General features: G+C 41.8%; 2 protein-coding genes across 5 annotated transcripts in view; both read right to left on the bottom strand.

The window, feature by feature from the left end:
• Positions 1-311: 311 nt before the first annotated feature.
• Positions 312-11,473, bottom strand: angel2 (angel homolog 2 (Drosophila)). 3 transcript variants are annotated; one of them, XM_049589769.1, is made up of 9 exons: positions 11,296-11,473; positions 8,445-9,469; positions 6,889-7,109; positions 6,078-6,147; positions 5,477-5,907; positions 5,216-5,351; positions 3,183-3,252; positions 2,715-2,845; positions 312-2,216 (listed from the first exon to the last, which is right to left on the bottom strand). In XM_049589769.1, the coding sequence occupies exons 2-9, from the start codon at positions 9,460-9,462 to the stop codon at positions 2,053-2,055; spliced, it is 2,241 nt and encodes a 746-aa protein (XP_049445726.1). In that variant the 5' UTR covers positions 9,463-9,469; positions 11,296-11,473; the 3' UTR covers positions 312-2,052. The 3 variants fall into 3 exon arrangements, with proteins under 3 accessions (XP_049445726.1, XP_049445724.1, XP_049445725.1); XM_049589767.1 differs by lacking the exon at positions 11,296-11,473 and adding an exon at positions 10,369-10,508; XM_049589768.1 differs by lacking the exon at positions 11,296-11,473 and adding an exon at positions 10,369-10,508 and having other exon boundaries at positions 3,183-3,249.
• A 1,457-nt stretch (positions 11,474-12,930) lies between these two features.
• The window catches only part of galnt14 (UDP-N-acetyl-alpha-D-galactosamine:polypeptide N-acetylgalactosaminyltransferase 14 (GalNAc-T14)), a 203,453-nt gene continuing 194,454 nt past the window's right edge, over positions 12,931-21,929 (bottom strand). Inside the window, exon 16 of one of the 2 annotated variants that reach the window (XM_049589775.1) lies at positions 12,931-15,778. In XM_049589775.1, coding sequence (XP_049445732.1) covers positions 15,620-15,778 — 159 coding nt within the window. In that variant the 3' untranslated portion in view covers positions 12,931-15,619. The remainder of the gene's footprint in view (positions 15,779-21,929) is intronic. The other variant, XM_049589774.1, reaches the window with a different exon arrangement.

Raw genomic sequence — 21,929 nt, 5'->3', positions numbered from 1 at the left:
TCTGATGACAAACGAACAGAGGACACCAGCCAACTCCCATTATACAGGAGCAAGACAAACAGCCATCTAAATTTAGGAACAAATACAACATTTTCTAAGAAACAGTGAATGCACACAGGAGCGAGGGGCGGCGGGAAGATCTTGGAGCCAAAGTCTTCCTCTGTCTGTCTGTGGGACAAAGACACCAAACTCCTCTAAAAAAAAAAAAAAATCACTGTATGAGCGTATGTTCTAGTTACATGTTGAATGACATCATCACTGATGCCAACATTAAATCAAACGCAGCCAGGTGTAGAAACAAATGTCCTTTATTTACAAACTATCAAAAAATGGCAGATTTTTCCTCAAAATGTTAGAAAAATACATCGACTCCTTGTTATTTATTGATTATGTATAAGTCTAAAACTATAGCACAATGTTCACGAGTACTGTACATTAACTTAAGACTGATGGCACTAAATTCATACTCCTGTTCCATTTGAGTCTGCAGGTGAAATGTACAGTGATGTGGTATTATAAATTATAAACATAAAAAACAATTTCCGTGGCAATGATACAGAAGCAACGTTCATAGACTGTTTTAAGAGGAATTTAACTACATAGCCAAATATGTTAACTGTTATTTCATGCATCTTGTTTACTTGTTCAAAGCTTCAAAAGACAAGTTAAACGCTCTAATTTTCAGAAACCAAATCTTTGGTTATGTCTTAAGCCCCCCAGGCTATGAATGATTTGGGGGTGATGTGAGTTGCGTTGCTCCTCCATCATGGCCAACAAAGATATCAAGTAGTTGTTCTCATCAGCAGCACTTTAACTTAAAGTGATAATGTTCAGGCTTTAAAAAAATAGATTTAAAATCTGTCCCTTCATAGATTCACCTCTCAGGAGAACACGGTTGTATGTTAAAAGGGAAGTACTGAACTTCAAGAACTTTTTTCCGCAAACAAAAAAAAATAATTAAATCTTCTCAACAGCAACACAATTGCAAATTGAAATATTTGTTTTCGTAGTGCGTACAAGCCATGTTCATAAAATCTTTACCTGATGCTTTTAGTTTCTTTTAGAGAAATGCATGACAGATAAAAAGGGACTTTGAATGTAAAATGATATTCATCTGCCCTGTAAAAATTATGAATACTGTAGATTTTCTTTTCTTCTTTAAAAAAAAAAAACTGTTTTAAACATTTCATCAAATGCAAAAAAATTATGCAAAATGTCCAACATGGACACATTTCAGCCATCAGCATCGTCTAAAATCTGAGCATTTAAAAAACATTTTGGGCACGCTTCATCAAAGTATTTGGATTTTACCTTGGACTTTTACACTTTGGGGTTTCCGGCTGTTACTGAGGTGTGTTTAGGATTTTACAGAGTGTTCAAGTGAATCAAGGTTCTTCTTGACTGCCACAGTTTTGGGAAAAATACTCTAAAAGAAGGTTCTTCCTGCAGAGAAGTAACTCACATACCTGCGCTACATGGCTGTGTGGTGGATAACTGACTTTAACAGTATTTCAGGCAACATGTATGAAAGTGTAGAGCTGCCACACCAGGAAAAACAAAAACTAATATGTATCATATAATAACATGAAAAGTTTCTTCTTATAGCAAAACATTTTTCGCAAGATATTTTCACATTATAACAAGAAACTTTTCTTGTATAGAAAGGAAACTTAATGTGAAGCGTTTCATGTTAATCAGGTTGTGTAGATGAACTATATTCCTCAATTTAGCCATTATCCAACAAGAGTTAAACATGAGTTTCATACGGTAACTTGAAATGTTTCATGATACAATATAAATAGTGTATTGTTATAACAACAGTTTTTTTTTCTTCTTTTACAAGAGAAGTTTCTTGTTGCTACATGAAAATATCTTGTAAAATTGTGAAAAACATTTATTGTTATAACAAGAAACTTTTCATGATCAGTTTTTGTTTTCCTGGCGTGGCAGCGCCACACTTCAGTAAACGTGTGAGAAAACAACTCCAATCGACATCTTGAACTCTTCCCTGAGCTACAGTGCTGAGGCGTCCCGCCGTGCGATCCACCTGGGTCAGTGGCGGAGGCGGAAGCGAGCAAGGAGAGGGAGGTGATCGGACGAATGATAGTGATTGGGCAGGCCGTTGACTTCCTCGAGCTCTGACTCGCCAACCAATGACAGCCTGCCCAGCAGCTGGAGGCCCTGCCCACCAGGAAATGAAGGAGGTGCGACGAAATCTGTGAAGAAGGAGAACAGGGGAAAACAAGAGAGCGAGATGGAGCAATAGCAGTGTGACAAGATTAAAGAAGACATAAAAAAAGGAAGGGGAGGAAAAAAGAAAAAAGGGAAGAAGAGAAAAAGAAAGACAGAAGATAAGTTATAAGATAAGAGATGGTGAAGAACAGCAGATGGTGACCATAATACTTTTTGAAAACTGTCTCACAGTTTAAATCAGATTCTTAATCTTCTTTAGTTTAAATCACATATGTCCTGAGCTTGTACTTTATTTAGTTAGTGTTAAAACAGCTATAATAAGGCATACATTTTAATTTGTTTAAATATTTTTCTCAATCGCAGACAGAAGGTTTGTAAGAGCAGTAAGGTATCTACAAAAAGCATTATTTTAGTACTGATGTCTAAACTTAGGCATCCAGATCAGTATCAATAATGGTAACACTGTGGTGAGGCATCGAGAAAGTGATTCTGCGTGTGTGTTTGTGTGTGTGTGTCAGTACCGGGAGTATACAGGATGTAATCCACTGTCAAGGCAGTGCGGGAGTGAGAGGTGGTGATCTCAGGTCTCCCATCAGCCTTCAGGTAGTGCTGGTAGGACGACTGCAGCTTCAAGCTGTGCTCGATTGTAGCTCTAAATACACACACAGAAACACAAACAGGGTTAGAGAAGACTGCAGAGTCTGCTTTACATTTATACTTCAGAGGTATTTATTCCACATTATTAAATCAAAATGATCAGAAACTTCTGAATGAGACTAATAAACTTTTGACGCCTGCCTGAGGCACAGACAGATTTTGCTGATATAAAAGTGAATGAGCAAATTGTGATGGAGGCACATTTTCATGGGGAGATTAGACTTTTAATTTACAGGTTTTTGCAACCAGATGATGTGAGAATTCAACAATGGGTTCAAACTCTGAGAGGAATGAAGGGAGGAGAGAGAGGAGGAGAGAAAGAAAGCTGTTACCTGTGAAAAGCAGCAGCAGCTTTAGTGGCGAGATCTTCTACAGTCAGATTAGAGATCGCTCCTTCTACTGCTGAGAGAGAAAGAGAGTTGATCAGCCATGCCGCTCGACATTCAGCTGACACACTTTACAATAAACTAAACTCGAGTTAAACTGAGCATCCGACCTAAACTGGATTAAATCACAACAAAACTCTAAACCACTCTTATTCTTAACAGGCCAGGAAACAGTCCGGTGCATAACCTACGAGTAATGTGCCGTTTTCTCCGCTTCAGTCGCTTTAGAGGGGCTGTTAGGCAGATTTTGCTCCTCTGAACAGAGCTAGGCTATCAGTTACCCTCAGTTTCCAGTCTTCGTGCTAAGATAGGCTAACCCCTGCTGTCTGTGGCTTCATATTTACTGTACAAACCTCAGAGTGATAATGGACTAAATTAGACTGCACAAGTAATAATCTGAAAGAATCTTGTCCTGAGCTTGAGTCTAACAAAAACACTACTAACTGAGCAGGCCACAATGTCAAGCTCAGCTGATCTCAAACAGCCCAATGAACTGATGGAGCAGCTGACTGATGGAAGGGAGTCAGCTGATAGATCACATGATTCCTGTCTATGCAACCAATTGGTGAATCTCATTCAGGACGCCCTATTTAAACTGCTCTGACCTGCCTACTGTTGTTGCTTCCTCTGCAAGCTGCTTTGCAACCTGCCTCCACCCCAAAAGGTATGAACCTGGCTAAAATGTTTTGGCTGGACACGTTGTGACTAATCTTTCAAGACAGATTCTGCAATTTACATTGTAGAATCTGTCGGCAGCCCTGTGTGAAAGACGACCACGGGGGGGAGGGCGGGGCTTTGAGTTTGAATGATGCTGTGCTTTAGCCAATCACAATGGAGGGGGCGTGGCCGAGACGTGCAGGTGTCCCCAGGAAATGTGTACCTACAGAAACAGCAAGCTCCGCGTCCATGGCAACTGCTCCACCCAAAACGCCATCTCGTCAACGTGAAAAAAAGAATTTTTTTCCAGCGGGTGTCTGAGTTACAGCATGACTGAGCTAACTGGAGTAGTTTCATGTCGTATCCGACAACGGGAGGCTTTTAACAGATGACGTCCTAATGTTAGCTTTGCTAACTGTCCCTGTCAGCTGCAGCCACTGCTGCTTTATCGTGATTTCCCATAACTGAGTAAATACCACACATAGCAACACAAAGCTGCTTTGCTAGCTCAATCATGTTGTAACTAAGACATCCGCTGGAAAAAATGTTTTGTTTTTTTTCACGGACCATTTATTGAGTTACTGAGTTACTACAGACACCGCTAACGGGGCTAACAGATTAGCCCAGCTAATCTACGATAATCATGTTATTAATTACAAAACGTGCACACAGAAATAGTAACGTTTGTTCAATTACTGTGTTTATAGACTTAACAAACATCAGATTAGTCTACACGGTGATATAGTGATGTGAAAAATGTGATATATAGCTAAAGTCTGCTGTTTTTCTACCCGAAGTATTTGTAAACAACACGGCGAAGTGAAGGGGTTGAGCAATCACCGAGGCCCCTGCACTTCCGTTAGTCGAAAAACTCCGGGCTGTGCCTCCAGAGGTAAAGGAAGAAAAAAAAGTGTTGTTTTTTTTTTTTTTTTTTTACATGGATGGATTTCCAGAATGCATTGTGACTGGTAAGACCCAATCAGAAAGCGAACATGAGTGTGTGCGTCATCATTTCCATAAGTCTCTATTTCCACCCATGTTCAAACTAAAATAGGGTCAGCAGTATTTTCAAAGGTGTCTATTTTAGTGGGTCCAAAATGCCACGCAGTGTGGACGCTTGGCTTAAATGTAGCGACAGTTTCAAAACAAAAATGTATTAGTGTGAATGTAGCCTCACACTGAACAAAGCTTAAATGTGTGCTTAGCTAAACTGCCTCCACTACATTAAAATAAATGAGTTTAAACAAGTGTTGGACTGTGAGCTGTGAGGTCTTAAATAAACTAAACCCTACAGTAAGTTGAGTTTAGTTCAGTGAGTGCACCTGTGGGGCTGCTGCAGGACTCAGCTGTGGGTTTCTCCTCGTACTGACACTTATAATTGATTCCCAACCTGTGAGACCAGGGTGGAGATGTGAGGAGACGAGGCTGACCTCTGGGAATGCTTTCCTGACCAGAGACCTGAAGACACAAACAACTAAGTCAGGCTTCGCTTTCACATACGATAAGTAAGCTCTTACAAACTTTGTTAACTGATTAACCAACTAATCACTTATTCTGTTAACAGTAATGTGTGTGTATCTCACCATGCTGCTCTGCAGTCCTCTGTACTCCAGGCAGCCTTTGGTCAGGAAGCTGTACAGCGGACTCCAAGGTGTGGAGTTAAAATCCCCACACAGCACAACCGGATTGGTCAACCCGTCCTGACGGTGGGACAGCCGGCTGATCTCTGCCAATAGGATCGCCAGCTGGGCCAGTTTGATATCCCCACGGCGAGGGTTGTACAGGAGGTGAGTGTTGGCAACACAGATGGAGGAGGAGGGATCTGACTGGCCCATCATGTTGTTGGGCTGCAGCAGCACAACCAATCCCACGTTGTCTCGGTCAAGGAGAGCATCACCAGGGCGGAAGAACTCGACGGGATGAGAGGAGAGGAGCGACAGGCGGGAGGTTTTGAAGATAACGGCACAACCGTCGGGTTTCCTTCCTGTGCGCTTCTTGTACTCGCACTGGTAACCTGACACACACCCATACAAACACACACACTTTAATGAATATACAAATAAATAGTAAAGGCAGAAAACACTAAGTCATAGTGTGTATCATTTTAAAGTAGAAGAATATTTACAGAAAAGGTTACAAATAAGAAAATACATTTGTGTACTTTAAACACACACACACACCTACCTAGTGCCTGAAGAGCAGGTTTGAGCTGGTTTTCATAGTGATCCTCCTGGACTTCTTGAAGACACAGGATCTAGAAAAAGAGATTTAACATCAAATCTTAGGTCTTTATCATCAAAGGTATATATTGATGCTCTTCTGTATACTTTTGGTCTGGGACTGTCGTTCATGGTTTGGGTAGACCCTCTATATACTTTAATGTGACCTGCCGAGGGACTACAAATGCAAATTAGCTTAAAGGTCCAGGTTGTAGGATTTTAGTGGCATCTAGTGGTGGGGCTGCAGATTGCAACAAACTGAAATCTCTCGTGTGTGCCAAGTCTGTAGCAGAACTACAGCGGCCAACCTAAAACACAAAAACGCAAATGGTCCTATCTAGAGCCAGTGTTTGGCTTGTCTGCTCTGGGCTACTGTGGCAGACACTGTGGGAGAAGACCTTAGCGATATGTAGATACAAACAGCTCAGATACAAGGTAAGGAAAGAACAACGACTCTTACTTTCAGGTGGACCTGAATGAAACATTGAACTAATGAATGAACTAATGAAAACATTATTATAAACATGATATATCATTTTGCCAATAGATGCCCCTAAATCTGTCGCACTGGACCTTTAAATCTACAATCTGGCACAGTGACATGTAGGTTTTAAACCATGCCTGGTCCCTTTTAAATTAATGAAAACAGTAGTCTGTCCACATACTTTTGACCACATAGTACATATCCTCCTGAATACAGTATGCTACATTCTGCTTTAACAGCCATCTTATTCCCACAGGGATCATCAAAGTGTCTTGTGCTCTAACTCACTCACATCAGCATTGTACTGCTTGATCTCAGCCAGCAGGTTGGGCAGCCGGTGTTTCCACGGCAGGACGCCAGGGTTACAGTGTCTGTACAGGTAGGTGTTGTCCTCCAGCAGCTCCTGAGACAAGATGTTGTAGGACATCACTGAGAAGTCAAATGCTGTGTTGTCCCCTGGTGGCTGGATGTCAGTACTGCAGGCAGGTGAGGCCTCCCAGTGTCTCTGAAGAGCTGAGGAGAGGAAGATAAAAGGAAATAATTCAACCTCAGACTCATTAAATACCAGAAAACCCAGGAGGCTTCATGTTCTAATGATTTACTAGATGTTATTTAATGATAAACTAATGTCAACAGCGTCACAATAGTGTCCTCCTGATATATGTTTATGACATTCAGGTAGACATTAAAAATAAGCCCTTGACTCTAAGGATTTAAAGCCACTATGTGTAGATCTTTTATGTGATTTTATTTCATTGTTTTCTGAAGGCCTCAGACTGGCTTGTAGGAAAATGACAGTTCCTCATCATAGAAGGTTCTTAATTAAACACACAGTAGTAAAAAATTACAATTACCACGGGATTTGATCGTATGTCTCCCTATCTGTTCCTGAGATATGACGGCCAAAAACAGCCAGAAAGGTGTTTCATGCTAAATGACGTGATGTCACAGTGAATTTAATTGTTTACCTTTGGGAAATAAAATGTCATCACTTCATTGTTTTATCCTACTAGACATTTATGTGAAGTTTTGTCATTGTAAGTGTAAGAATTCTTGAGTTATGGTCAAAAACATTTTTTGTAATGTCTCACTGACCTTGACTTTTGACCTTCAACAACCAAAATTTGAGGTATCGTGTTCACAAGAATAAGACAAAATCACAGTGACCTTGACCTTTGACTTATGACCACTAAAATCTTAACAGTTTATCGTCGAGTACAAGGGGACATTTGTGCCAAAATTCCCTCAATGTGTTCATGAGATACTGCGTTCACAAGAATAGGATGGACAACCCAAAAACATTATGCCTCCAGCTACAGCTATCGCCAGCTCTGAGGCATAAAAATATTTGTGAACATGTATCCCTGTGTTTCCTGTCTCTCTGTACTGTCAAACTTACAGATAAGGGCAAAGTCACCAAACAAAAAAAAATCTCTAAAATGTTTCCTGAACTGAGGCTTTTCAAGAGCTTTACGGTTTCAGACTTGGACATTCACAGTGTTCATTCATTTTTCATTCACGTAACCCCTTTTCCTGTTAGGGGTCTTGAGGGTATCTCAGCTGACATTGGGTGAGAGGCAGGGTACACCCTGGACAGGTCGCCAGACTATCACAGGGCTGACACATAGAGACAGACAACCATTTGCATATTTTTTGACATTTTTTTATGTCCACTGAAATGGATTATTTATTTAAAAACACCCAGAACAAAATGAACTAAAACCAAAGACTGCCTGTAAGGTGAAACTAAAAAACATTTAATCTGCTCAGTAAATGGTCAGCACTGTAGCAAACAGTATACAGATTGTAGTGAATAGTTGAAATGATGCCTTAGAAGAGTGACCTTACATTTCACTGGTTTAACATCTTCCTGTTTTCTGACAGGCGGGCAGGTTCCAGGTGGAGGAGGCTGCCTGTCGGCTCCTGCAACCTGCCACGGGTTTGGGGGATGAGTGGTGCTGCAGGGCTGGGATGGAAGGCCCATCCGCTGCCCTCCATCATTGGCTCTGTCCTTTACCTGTCCCTGTGGTGGTGGTGGTGGTGGTTTCGCAGTCCTCCCACACCACCCTCCCTGCTGCTCTGCACCCCTGCCTTTGAACCAGGGGTTGGGTTTGTGCACTGGAACTTTATCCTGTTCAGGGTTTGATTTGGGGGTTTGAGTCCTCAAGCTCACAGGCTGTGAATCTTTATGTCCTCCTTGCTGATGTGTACACCTCCCTCTGCTCGAGGTTTCATCTTGACTAGCACTGTCTTTTCTCAGTCTGTCTTTACTCCCAGCTTTAGTCCTTTCTACAACTTTATCTCTGCTGTTTTCCAAACTGACACCTTTTCCAGCTCCATTCTTCCCTCTGTCTCGACTTCCATCTTTGTTGTGGTAGTTTGGTCGAGGGCGGCTGCCTGCGCTGGAATCCTGGTGATGGTGCTCCTTCTTGGAGCCTCCATCCTTGGCCTTGCCACCACTTGCGCCTGCTGCTCCTCCTCTGTTTTCCCTCTCTTGAGCGCCCCTCCTCTCCTCTGCACTTTTTCTCCGTTTGAGAGGAGGCTCTCTGTCAGGCCGCTCCATCATGAGACCAGCAGAGGTGGAGAACGAACACCGACTTCCACCAAAGTTACCTGGGCTAATGCTCTGAGGGTGTAACGTCCTACCAGAAAAGATCTGTTGGGCTGCTGGGTAGGAGTGGGGGAGTCGAGGAGGCCAGGGGAAAAAACCCCGCACCAACCACCATGGAGGAGGAGCGGGGGTAAATTGGGGACGGTAGGAGGAGAAAGGGGAGGCACTGCTGCTCCTGAAGCCAGCCCTGCACAGAGCGGGACGGCTGCGAGAAAGAAAGGAGGAGCTGAAGGAGCTCAGCTGATGAAGGAACATCGGGTGGCTGAAGGGGGGAAAAGAAAGATATTAGAGGAGAGTCGATACAGAGAAAGACACTTCAATCTGCACAGCTTAAACAATAAGTTAATAAACATTTTGCAAACATTCAGGGCAGTAGCATATAATTGTAATATCTGTCAATATGTCAGTTTACTTTAAAAGTAACTGATTACTATTATTATTATTATTATACTCTAAACATTAGAAAATGGTAAAAGATTGTCACCACAAGCTCCCAAAGGCCAAGGTGTCAATTTCCAATAGCTTTTTGTGTCGATCAACACTCATAAACCACAAAGATACTCAGCTATAATTATATAAAAAAAGAAGAGCAGCAAATCCTCACATTTAAAAGCCTGAAACAAGTGAATTTATGATATTTTGGCTTGTTAAAATTGTTGTGTATTGATTTTCTATAGGATGACTAATGATGGATTGACTAAGCCTTTCAGCCCTGTGACTACAGAAACAGTGGCGAGGAAGGTGATGGAATAAAGACAGAAGCGATGGAATAAACTACTGATAAAGGAGATGCTGTATTTTGCTTTCTTTTTTTCTATTTTATTGACCCTCTTCAAGTTGGTGCCGCAGGATAGCGGTCAAATAAGCTAAATTAGCAGCTTATTTTCGGCTATGTGGAGTTTAACAAGTTGAAACAACACACATGTAACGTTATTTAAAATGTGAATTTCGCTACAACAATGTTGACAATAAGGCTCAAACCCTCAGGTGACAAGACAAGGTTACGTTTGCGATAAATACTGTCGTGCTGTGAGAGTTGGTTGTTTTGAAAACATCAGTCAGTTTACTACCGTCAGCTGTTTTCTGCCCCATTGAACATGAACACAACTCTAATAATGCCGTTATTATTTGACCCTGAGCAGCTAGCTCACATTAACTTACTTCTCTCCGGAGGTAAAAGAGACATTCTTTATGTTTCCGCTTGGATACATCTACACAAATTATTATCAGTGAACATTATCGATGATTTGACTCGGTGCGGCGCTGAATTCAAAACAAGCAGCAGATTCAGAGTCCCTTTCAAATGACGTAACAGCAAACGTAAACTGAGCGCCGCGAAAACGGGTGCTGCGTTCAGGGACTATGGCTATGCTCGTGTTTTCCAGAATATTCAATAAAATGGAGATTCACGTGCGACTGGACTGTAACGCCGGACTTAACACAGGCATTATACCATAAAACAGGCAGCATACACCACTCAGTGATACCTAGAACAAAATGAAGAAGAGGAAAAACATACCAATATCAACATAAGCAACTATAGTTGCCGTTATAAACTGTTACGTAAAGCTAAAGACATACAACACCAATAGTGGTTTTCTTTACCAGCGGCTTGCCTGCTAGTAACATACACAAAAAAGAAGCAATATGCTGTTTCATTTTTCCTTACTGTAAAGTCCAAGAAACGTCTCCTTTTGCGAATTTCCCGACGTATGGGCTTTTAAAGTAACTAATTCCAACATTTCTGTAAGCTTTTAAAAGCAGCATCCTGTTCTCCCTCTCGCTGGAAGTTGTAGTCTTTTTGTTCGTTCCCTAGACTCGAATGCATCGATGCGAAATAGTAAACGGACTACATCCAAGCCGGTACAGCGGAAATAGTGCCTGACTGGAAACGAACCTCACGACTACATTTTTTTTTTTTTAAATTCAAGAGCATCCTAAAATGTCACGACTTCATTTGTCGTTACGGCAAAAATCCACAAAATGCGTAATTAGATTAGAAATGAGTGTCGCTGCGCTCTTTTTCCATTTTAAAGAGCTGCTGTGTTGAAGATAAGGATGGCGAAGTGAAAAGGTCATTGTACTTACGTAAAAGAGACCCTCTTCTAGAAGACGACGGTGCCGTTACAAAAACGGTTTCAAGAGAAAGGTCAGCTTAAAACAAAGAGTAGCCTTGTAAAGCTGGGAAACAGGGTTATTATCCGGATCGGTGGTGTTACAGAGGAGGGGAGTCTGTACACATCCCCTCTCTCTCTCTCTCTGTCGCCTGTACAGTATGTGTATGTGTGTGTGTATGTGTGTGTGTGAGAGAGAGATCCAGCCCCTCTCCCACATCAGTTTATTATGCTTTACTTAGCATGAAACCAAAACACATGAGCTCCCCACATCTTAATTATCACATTCCCATAGAAGATCAAAAATAAAGGGAGTGCAGGTTCCTAAGAACATAACTTGCACTTGCTTTAGCTTCCTCTTTATGAGCATTGTTTTGGTACTTGAAATAGTAACAGTAATAGATTACATTAGTGGTAGCTGTATTAATAACAGCAGTATCGAAGAAGTAAAATAGCTGTAGCTATACAAGCATTAGTGGTAGTACTAGTGATAGTAGCTGTAGTAATATAATGACAACAGACAGTTACAGCAGTAGTAACAGTATCATTAGAGATAAGAGAAGCTGTTGCTTGTAGCAGTGAAGGTAGTACTAAGTACTGCACTAAGTAGAGTTACCTACTGTAGTAGTGACATTACCTATAGTGTCAGTAGTGGAGGTGGTTAGCAATACTGTAAGTATAATATTTTTTACTTCATATTGTGTTTAACTAACATGAAATGGTGTTATTACAACATAATGAAACAATGAAATACCCTAAAAGTTCAAGAAGTAGCCTGAGCTATTATATTCTTAAATAGCTGAAGTCAACAGGCTAATATGTGGGACAGGTTTTTAATTCCTTTCACGCAAAACTGTCTAAAAATTAGACTTTGAATAACAAATCAGTTACAAATCATTCATCTAATCTAGCTCTGACAGACAAAATTAATTTTTATGAAAAACCCTTTTCATTCTTTTCGTCAGAGGACCCTTAGACTAAACAAATATGAATAATTTACACGGTTATCGAGGATTGGACACGTAGGCTGGCATTGTGACAGCCTCAAAGGAAGAGAGTCATCACTTTTTCTCGTTTTGCCCGTAAATCTGAATTAGTAACTGTCTTTTCTGCTGCTCATGGTGTCAGTAAAATGAACTGAACGATTGAACTGTGAAGAACCTGAGCTAACAATGTGCAGCATGTCCATATTGACTAAAAGTTAAATATTTATATTCGTATGTGCGATCTAAACAGTTATCCATTGTTAGCTCAACAGGGTAGCCAACAACCTGGTTTTATACATCCAAAGAACTCCTCTAAAAATTAACTGCTAAGCAACTAGGCCAGGCCTCTGATTGAGACAGGCTTTTATTTGTCAAATTGTGTAGCCACACCAGGCTAGTAAAAGGGACTGGGTGTTTAACTGGGACTAGGCTTTTAATTTAAGTTTTACGATATACATTTTGACTTTTAGTTTACTGATTTAAAATGAAGTGTGTGTCTGCAATTTCTGTACCGGTTGCAGCTTCCAGTTTGCAGAATTATACCTGCACGTAAACACCACAGCCATTTCAATAAAATAGAAACAGCCATTATAAAACCTTTATTCAGGAGTCAAACAGGATATCAAAATGATGCAGTGGACGATGTCAAACACAGGAGAGCAGGAAACCATCTGCGGAGAATTTGTGTCTGAAATTAGAAATCCATCTTGTGAAAAACTGACTTGCAAAATGACTGTTAGGGAAGTTGAGAGAAGAATACTTCCACATAGGTCTGTAGTTCAGTTGAGTTGTGTTTTGACTCTGTTGGAATTTGAAAGAAGGCTGACATATGACTGGAGGATCGCAGGTTTGACCTCTACAGCAGCTGCAGTTTGTCCATCAGCAACAACCCCAGGTCCTGTCAGTGTGCTCAGAAATAAAACAAAAGGGTTGGTTGCTTCATCTATCATCAGGATTGTGAAAAGTAAAGAGTAAACACCTTTTCCTTGAGAAATAAACCCATAATAATTTATATAAATCCTCCAAAACTTGCACGAAAACATGACAGATGCTAACACCATAACTGCATTTAGGACTGAAAGAACAGTATGAATGAAGCTTCCCTCCAGTTTGATAAAGTTAACGTGAGAAAGAAAAAACAGACTTGTGTAAATTCTCACATGCACAGCAGCATTTCATGGGGGGCGTGCGATGTGAAGCTGCTGCAGCAGCTGCATCCTTGCTGCCACAGGAAACACTGGAATCTGCCAACTGTCCCCCAAAACATACAGAATGAGATGTGCTGCAGACATGCTGTTCTTTATTTATATGTTACCTCTGATTGTGCCTGTTTGTCTCTATGTACACCATAGCCCTTTTTACAATCTGTATTTGTGCTAATCCTTCTGTGTCAAACTGACGTCTTTTTGCACCGGGAGCTCAGCCAGGGCCTGTTAGCGTCACCTAAAATCCAGCTTTGTGTTCCCTCCTCTGTGTCTTTCCTTCTCCTCCATGCTCCGTCTTTCTTCCGCTGACACAGCCAAGGAAGCTGCAGCATGCAAAAGTTTTACAGAGGAAATTATGGTCATATGATCAACAAAATGTCTTGTCCACTTCTTTGCGTACTTCAAAACAGTAAAGGGACATATCTCCAGTCGAAGAATAGATAATCATAGAATAAGAAACCATCCCAAACAGTAATGAGTGAGGACTTATCCAGACTTACCAGCGTTAGATCATTTGGTCATCCTTATACGTCTTTTTTTGGTATGAAGCAATCTACGAGTCTGTCTTACAAAGCAGGGTTACTAATAATGTGTTCACATCGAACGCGAAGCAAGCACACAGCAAGACTACATAGCAAGTCAATGCAAAGACACAAATAGACACAAACTTGTGCCGGGCGGTGGCAATGACACCACACGAATGATGCAAAGACATGAAATTCGAGTATATTCGTGTATCTGTGCGGGTTGAAAAGTTTTTAACTTTCAATATTTGAACACAGGAAATTTGTGTGATTCACGGAAGCCTATCGGAGTACAGATGTTGCTGAAAAAATACAAAGAAAAAATTAATGTCACCATCTGTGGGCAACCAGAGCTCTTTGACTCAACGTCAGCACTGTACAGAGAAAGATCGAAAAAGCAGAGGACTGAGTGATTGTACGTTTTTATGTTGAGTTGCTTCTGAGCAAAATGCTCTAAGTAATTTAAGTTGGTCTTTTACTGTGAAAGATACACAACAGAAGGTGTGAAACGGGAATGTGCTGCTGGGACATTATGAGACATAATGAGCAATCTTGGTTCATGCTGGTTCAGAACACGAAGCCTTCATTTTTACCATGTTTAACGTCATTTGATTCCAGCTATCAGTTGTACTTTACTCCAAACCAAGTTAGCCGTAAGCTGCCCTCCTCAGTTAGCTAGCACAGCTGCTCAGGTAGAATATTTGCGAGTTGTGAAACACTCCAGCAGCCATGTTCGCATGAGTAACACGATGTGAAAATTCGCTTTGTGTTTGGTGTGAATATATCATGAAATCTGATGAATAAAATTGCAAAAAAAAATTTTTTGTTTGGTCAGCTGGGTTGAAAGACGTGAGTGAACTGGAACGGTGTGCTGTTCATCAAGTCATATGGTCACTGTACTAAGGTGCTAGCGTCACCACAAGTCATTAAGAACAAGAAGAGACATCACAGATTCTGTTCTGTGCTTTCAGTCACAGGTGAGTTCCTGATCAGGTCCCAAGAAGAATGACTTTCTCATCCGACAATCTGATCTAGATGCTTCTACTGCAGCAAAGACAGTGACAGTTATTTGACCAAGTAAACTAAGAACTTGAGTTGTGCTTGGTTTTAATTCCCAGATTCTTAAACATCCTCAAAAACAGACACTTTCAATGCAAAAGATTACAAGACACATTCTGATATTTTTTCTGTCCAACTGGAGTCTGTGACAGGTCAGGGTTTTAAGGTGCACTTGGTTTGACTCTTCCCCGAACTTCTCGTCAGCCTCTAACATACACACTTTGAGATAAAATAAACCAGACATTTCTGATGTGTCTCTTCCTTTCAGTGATGTTCTGATCCAGCACGGATCCTTAGTAAATCAGTATTTTAGATCCCACCGATCTGCACTTTTTTTTTCTCACGATCAACAGTGAAGAGGCGTCAAAAAGTCTTAAAAAACATTCCATTCAGCTGCAGCACTTTGACACGACGTGCTCATGCATCTTCACTCTGTCAGAGCAGCTGTCTCTGCGCAGGCCTTTGAGGCTGTGAATGGGTGACCGGGTAGGTTTGTGGGAGTCGAAAGGTTAGGGGGCCAGGGGTCAGGAGAAGGGGACTTCCCATCTCTGTGTGTACGCACTCAGTTCACAGGGGCTGATGACCAGCATTCGAGAGGAGTCCATCCCGTCCAGAGCCATCTCAGAGTCCAGACAGAACCGAGAGACGAGATGCTCCAGGTGAGTCCCCGACTTCTGCCATCGCTGGAGGCAGAAAAAGAGCAAATACTGTCAATAAACTGCTTCATGCCATCACATGTTCTCTCTTTGTATGTGAACTTATAATAAAACATTAATTAGAAGACATTTAGCAAAATGTAAAGAGTTTAGCAGAGATCAAACCAACAATTTGCAATTTGCAATCTATGCTTGCCATTGATCCCAAAATTGTCATAGCAGGAGGCAACGCTGCAGTATGCAAAAGCCGTAATTAAAGTTTTTATTAAGGTGCTGCTTGGAGGATCTTATTGATGCTGCAACCTGCAGTCAGCCGAGACCATCTCTGAAGAGGTCTTCAAGTCATGCTCTGCAGGGCAGGTACAGTGCTGTCTGACAAATGTGCGGAATGCAATGAAACATGAATCTGTCACAATCCGCAGTGAGATTTGATGTCACACTCAGTTAGTCATAATGGCCGTCTCAGGCGGCTTCTTTCTGTGTTTACTTTCAGTCCGACTCAGACACAAACATCTGAAATGATTCATGTAAGAACCATGTTTGTTTTGGAGAGCTGTACAAAAGATATATGTTGTTTTGCTCAAGTATTTGTGTCGTTGAATCTCTGCAATGGAGTGCAAAGTATATCATACACAGAATACACAGAGAAAGAGGTGGATATAGCGCAGCATTAACAGTCACAACCACCACAGATGAGATCAAACCTCACCAGCAGAAACTACAAGGAAAAAGACTGCAGCAGTGCAGAAACACTGCACACAGTAATCAGAGTAATTAGTGGGGTTAATTACACAGGACTTGGCCTAAACTGCATGTGTATAGAATTACAAAAAAAGAGGTTTATCAAGGAACGTGTAAAAGAAAAACGTGCTAAGGCAGACACCCTGAATGAGACATGTTTGTTGTTGATAAAACTGTTGTTATTCCATTTATGTTGTTTTTTCTAGTATTCTAGTCAAACAGCGTAATAGCTTATGTCAGATGCCTTTATTTTGGGCAGTATTTGAGGGTTGAATGTCAGGAGGTCAGGTGCAAAGCATCCTGGTGCATGTAGGCACTGTAATAATGGCTGTGCAAGAGGGAAAACTCAGCTTGTACAGAGGAATTTATTTGCTCCATTGATTATATTTATCATCAACATCAACATTTGTTATCAGACTTCTCCTTTAATGTGGTCATGAATACTAGTGACCAACTAACTGGTGATTCCTATCAAACACCACTAGATGGAGGCCTCTCCTGACTTTTTGCTTTGATCCAGTAGTTCTCTGACCAAACAGAGTTTGTAGAGAGCGTGTGTGTGTGTGTGTGTGTGTGTGTGTGTGTGTGTGTGAGAGTGTGTGTCTTTGTGTTTGCATGCATGTGCATTATTCATAGCTGGATAACAAAGCGGCAGATATGATCAGACATGAAAAGAGGCTTTCATCCAGCTGTGGGTGTGAAACCCAGTCATCAGAGACAGAGAGAGAGAGAGAGAGAGAGAGAGAGAGAGCAGAGATTGATAGATGAGAGAAGAGAACAAGAGAAAGTGAGGGAAATAAAAGAGAAAAGAGACAATCTGGGTGCGAGCATATGATATTTGTAAGTGTTTCTTTGTGTCTGTAATCTGAGCGTGCGCACGGATTAATGTGTGTTAAAAAATTTTTGCATTAGTGTGTGTATTGGCAGAAAGCGGCCATGTTGTGTTTGCTGGGCCTCTGAAGCGTTTCGCCGTCATGTATCTTGATCTTGTAAGGCCTTGTAACAACATGTACACACATGCACATGCGCGCACACACACACACACTGGCTTTGTTCTGTAGAGTCGCATTGTTGGTCCATTGCGGTGTTGTCAAGATGACACGCTCATCACAGTGTAGCGATGGGCCGCGGAGCTTTTTAATTGAAAAAAAAAAAAAAAAAAAAAGACGGAGGGATAATTAAAAGTAAATCAATTAGTATTCACCTCATTACTGAGCGCTGCAGCAATGCTGATGTCGGCCTGTGAGAGTAACACTTTGCATCTGTCCTTCTCCACACATCACTATCCCTCTTTTATATACCATTCTGTACATACATTAAAGCTTCTCAGTCCTTTTGTTCCTCTGCAGGGTGACAGCGGAGGAGACGGGATCCCAGGATGCACTGCGATCAGGTCATCACAGGGTGAACACAGATAGACCTGAAATCCCCTCCTTTGGAGCTTTTGCGGGTATTAAAATTTCATGACTACTTGGCTTTCCTACTTCAGGGGAATTCCGTGAGTTAGGGATTTGACTCATTGTTGTTTTGCATAAAAGAAGTTGACTACACTCCATTTGGTGCAGGAAACAGCAGTACAAGTGAAAGTTACACAATCAAGACGTTGTATTGTTGTTAAGTGGCCCATGTATAAATTACCCTGATCTTCAGTAACTAGAATGCACTGCTCAACATGCCTTGAATTCTACGGCAAATCTCTGGAGGATATGACAGAGATACCAGCATGTCCCAATGTTTGCTACCAACATGCTCTGTGATGCCATGGTTGTTGACATTCCCAGAAGTCTGTCTCTAGCTCCTGCTATCTCAATCGTGTTTGCACGTCATGAAAGTCGAGAAAGACCACATGAATTGATTGGACAGGGTTCAACATTTCTGATGTGTCTCTTGGCCAAGTCACATCAGGAATTTAAGCCATCTCCAAACACATGAATGCCATGTATGTCTTCCCGGGCTCAGAAAATCATGTTTGCTCAGCTTGGTGATGTGGCTCACACAAAACTGACTGGCGAGTTACAAGGTCTACAGCACTGCATCATTGTGTCGGAGAAATCATTTCTGTACAGCAGGTAACCCCGAGAGGTGAAGACAAGAGGCAACAACATGATAGAGATAGCTGTTCCTGATCCAGCTCAAGCTCTGTAATTATAGACTGCACACACACAGACAGAGGTAACAGAGCACAAAAACAGGCAACTCGGGAAATGTAGCCTTCACTGCATTTGACAGAGAAAGTGTTTGACAGTAAGTGCGTGTAACAGGAAGTTACACACACATTGTGCTACTTTTAAATTTTAATGAGTGGATACTGGCAGGAGTCTTTGTACATGACTAAGCAATGTGTCTTCATACAACAGTGCGTATATCTAATGAATTAGCTTCATGATATCTTGCAAATAACTAGCGCCCCTACCAGTTAGGTTTGAGAAAAGAATCATGGTTGGACGCTGTAATGTGAAGATATGATGCAACATACATACATAACTCAAAGTAAACTTTGAGCCACAGTCACGTTAAAAGTTTTTTCACTATGACTTTACTTCTTTTCCTCTATTCCCGCGCTCGCTGTGTCTGTTGTGGTCTGTTTAGTTATACTGTCTCCTCAACTTTCTGTCTCTTTTTGTCTTTCCCAGTGTCTCTTGTCCAATCTCCCTCCCCATCTCTCTCTCTAGCCTTAATTTAACCTCACTCTGCATTTTTCCCCTCTTTCTCTCTGTTTCTCTCAGCAGTGTGTGTCAGTATCTCTACCAGTCAGCTCTGGGCTGTGTTTCGCCAGTGGATCTTCACTCTAATTAGCTATCATCGCTCTACTTCCTGCCTCCTGACACACACACACACACACACACACACACACACACACACACACACACACACACTCTCAACTGGGACATGTTACAGCACTCTGTGTGTGTGTGTTTGTGTTGGTACAAAGGTTCACTAGTTTCAGTTACATGACAGTGATGTGCTTCAGTGGCTTAGCTTAAGAACAAACATAGCACACACACACAGGCTCTGGTGTGCGTGTATATATATGTATATGTATATTTGTGTTCTCTGTGCTATGCCTGGTAATACCCTGGTATCTTTACCAGTCACTTTACTAGACACACCTAGAAAGAGAAATAGCTAATCGGCCAAACATGTGGCAGCAACTCAATGCATTTCGCCATGTAGACATGGTGAAGACGACCTGCTGAAGTTCAAACCGAGCAACAGAATGGGGAAGAAAGGTGATTTAAGTGACTTTGAACGTGGCATGGTTGCTGGTGCCAGATGGGCTGGACTAGGTATTTCAGAAACTGCTGATCTACTGGGATTTTCACCTTCATTTTAAGAGGATGGTCTGAATAAGAGAAAACATCCAGTGAGCAGTAGTTCTCTGGGTGAAAATGCCTTGTTGATGGCAGAGGTCAGAGGAGAATGGCCAGACTGGTTCAAGATGATAGAAAGGCAACAGTAACTCAAATAACCACCGGTTACAACCAAGGTATGCAGAAGACCATCTCTGAACCAACAACACGTCGAACCTTGAAGCAGATGGGCTACAGCAGCAGAAGACCACACCAGGTGCCACTCCTGTCAGCTAACAACAGGAAACTGAGGCTACAGTTCACACAGCCTCACCAAAACTGGACAATAGAAGATTGGAAAAACGTTGCCTGGTCTGATGAGTCTGGATTTCTGCTGCCACATTCAGATGGTAGGGTCAGAATTTGGTGTAAACAACATGAAAGCATGGATCCATCCTGCCTTGTATCAACGGTTCAGGCTGGTGGTGGAGGTGTAATGGTGTGGGGGATATTTTCTTGGCACACTTTGGGCCCCTTAGTACCAACTGAGCATGGTTTAAACACCACAGCCTACCTGAGTATTGTTGCTGACCGTGTCCATCCCTTTATGACCACAGTGCACCCATCTTCTGATGGCTACTTCCAGCAGGATAACGCACCATGGCACAAAGCTCAAATCAACTCAAACTAATTTCATGAACATGACAATGAGTTCACTGTACTCCAGTGGCCTCCACAGTCACCAGATCTCAGTCCAATAGAGCACCTTTGGGATGTGGTGGAACGGGAGATTGGCATCATGGATGTGCAGCCGACAAATCTGCAGCAATGTGTGATGCTATCATGTCAATATGGACCAAAATCTCTGAGGAATGTTTCCAGCACCTTGTTCAATCTATGCCATGAAGAATCAAGACAGCTCTGAAGGCAAAAAGGGGTCTTACCCAGTACTAGCAAGGTGTACCTAGTAAAGTGGCCAGTGAGTGAGTGTCTGTCTGTCTGTCTGTCTGTCTCTCTCTCTCTCTCTCTATATATATATGTATATCAGTATGTGTGTGTGTGTGTTGTGTAGTACATCTCTCACATTTCTCTTTCTGCTCCTTTCCTTCACTTCCTTCCTTTGTTTTCTCCCCCTCACTCTCCCTCTAGCCTTGTTTTTCTTCCCTCCCTGTTCCTTCCCCTCATTATTTACCCCTTCCCAACCCACTTTCTTTTCTTTCCTACCTCTTCCTTCCTTTCCTCATTTCGTCCTGTCTGTCAGACACCTGCTCAGAGAGAAAGACACCATGGTCCTAATTTTCAGCTCTGACGCTGGTCGACATATTTTTCCTCCTACTCCCTTCTCTCAACTGGCATGTCTACCGCACCTTGACTTCTTGTCTTGTGTGGTGATAGCACATCTTCTTCTGTGTTTTTGTTGCTGCCATGGGGAAACCTATTCTCGAGGTATAAAAATATCCAGAGCCAGAGCAGGGAGAACTGGCTGGAGTAATACACAAAAGGCTCCTGAATCCAGAGTCCAGAGTCGCTGTGTTTGATGTATTATGCTGCTTATTTCGCTTTGAGGTCCTGTTGACGTGCTGCTGTGTATTCGCTGTGTGCTGCTGTTGTGCGTTATATGACGCATTACAGGCCAGTTTGTTTAGGATGTGACTTCCCTTTTCTCTTATTATCATCTCCTCCTCCTTTATCTTTATCTTATCTTTATCTCAGCTCCTGCTTTCCTCTTCACCATGTCATTCTTTCCATCCTGCTTTTCATTTCCTTGTCTTATTTCTTCTACCCTTTCATCTTATCACTCTCCTTGCCTTTTCTGTCCCTCTTTACTTCTTTATCTCTGTTTTTGTTTCTCTGCCCCTACTCCATTGTATTTATATGCCATCTAACCATGTCTTTTCTTTCAGGCTACTTCATCTTTCTCACCCGTCACCGATGACTCATAGATCAAATAATTGATAATAACAGTGATGACAAACACACACACACACTAACACACACTAGTACGCACTCTTTTCACGTCTGTTCATGTCCAGTAGATTTGTTTTACAATGCAAGAATACAGATTGGAACAAACACATTAATACACACACACACACACACACACACACACACACACACACACATCAGCACATATTTCCTCCCAGACT

Source organism: Epinephelus fuscoguttatus, linkage group LG11, assembly GCF_011397635.1.
Source record: "Epinephelus fuscoguttatus linkage group LG11, E.fuscoguttatus.final_Chr_v1".
Lineage (NCBI taxonomy): Eukaryota > Metazoa > Chordata > Actinopteri > Perciformes > Serranidae > Epinephelus > Epinephelus fuscoguttatus.
This window is presented reverse-complemented; position numbering and strand designations above follow the sequence as displayed.